A 924-nucleotide genomic window follows, 5' to 3' on the forward strand; every position below is an offset into this window, starting at 1 on the left:
GTTGCCGATTAATTTAGTCATCCATTCGTTGGATCTATGCTATGCGCATGCGCAGAGTTTTTTTTTTATTTTTTTATTTTTTAAATAAACCTTTATTTAGAAACTGCAACATTTACAAACAGCTGAAAAACAATAATCAAAATAAGTATGGTGCCAGTATGCTGTTTTTTTTCCAATAAAATACTGGATAGGATAGAAATGTAATTTGTCATTTGTATCTGATTATTAATCGATTTATCGAAATAATAATCGACAGATTAATCGATTATGAAATTAATCGTTAGTTGCAGCCCTACATCTATCCCATGTGTGTTACACCACATGTGTGTGTTACACCACATGTGTGTGTTACACCACATGCTAACTTATGTGTGTAACACCACATGCTAACTTATGTGTGTTACACCACATGTCAACTCATGACCCAGGGCCCACACACGCCTGCACAAAGCCAGCCTCTGTGCTCTCGCTTGGGTCAAACAACTCGTGGCTCGGCTGCTGAAGCCAAAGGATGACACGACACAGTTTGCGCGCACACACACACACACACACACACACACACACACACACACACACACACACACACCTCCCAGCCTCTTCACCAGTCCGTTTGTTTATGATCATTATGAAGACAACACAAAGAAGGACATTAGAATGGGAGTCACACTCACAGAATCCAAACTTTCTGTCTTAGGGCCGTATGGGACGAAAATAAATTGGCAGGGGTCCGAAAGCCGACTGCATGTAAAGTAACCACACACACACACACACACACACACGTTGTGTAACACAACAATATATGTAAATTAGGCTTGACACAATGTGTAACACAACATGCATACACATTGTGTCAGGCCTAATTGATACATACTGTTGTGTTACACATTGTGTCAGGTCTAATTGACATATATTGTTGTGTTTCGC

General features: G+C 40.0%; 1 protein-coding gene across 1 annotated transcript in view; it reads right to left on the bottom strand.

The window, feature by feature from the left end:
* Positions 1–417: 417 nt before the first annotated feature.
* Positions 418–924, bottom strand: part of LOC133661045 (plexin-A1-like) — a 112,858-nt gene continuing 112,351 nt past the window's right edge. Inside the window, exon 4 of the mRNA XM_062064397.1 lies at positions 418–498. Coding sequence (XP_061920381.1) covers positions 418–498 — 81 coding nt within the window. The remainder of the gene's footprint in view (positions 499–924) is intronic.

The sequence above is a fragment of the Entelurus aequoreus genome, linkage group LG01 (genome assembly GCF_033978785.1).
Source record: "Entelurus aequoreus isolate RoL-2023_Sb linkage group LG01, RoL_Eaeq_v1.1, whole genome shotgun sequence".
NCBI classification, from domain to species: domain Eukaryota; kingdom Metazoa; phylum Chordata; class Actinopteri; order Syngnathiformes; family Syngnathidae; genus Entelurus; species Entelurus aequoreus.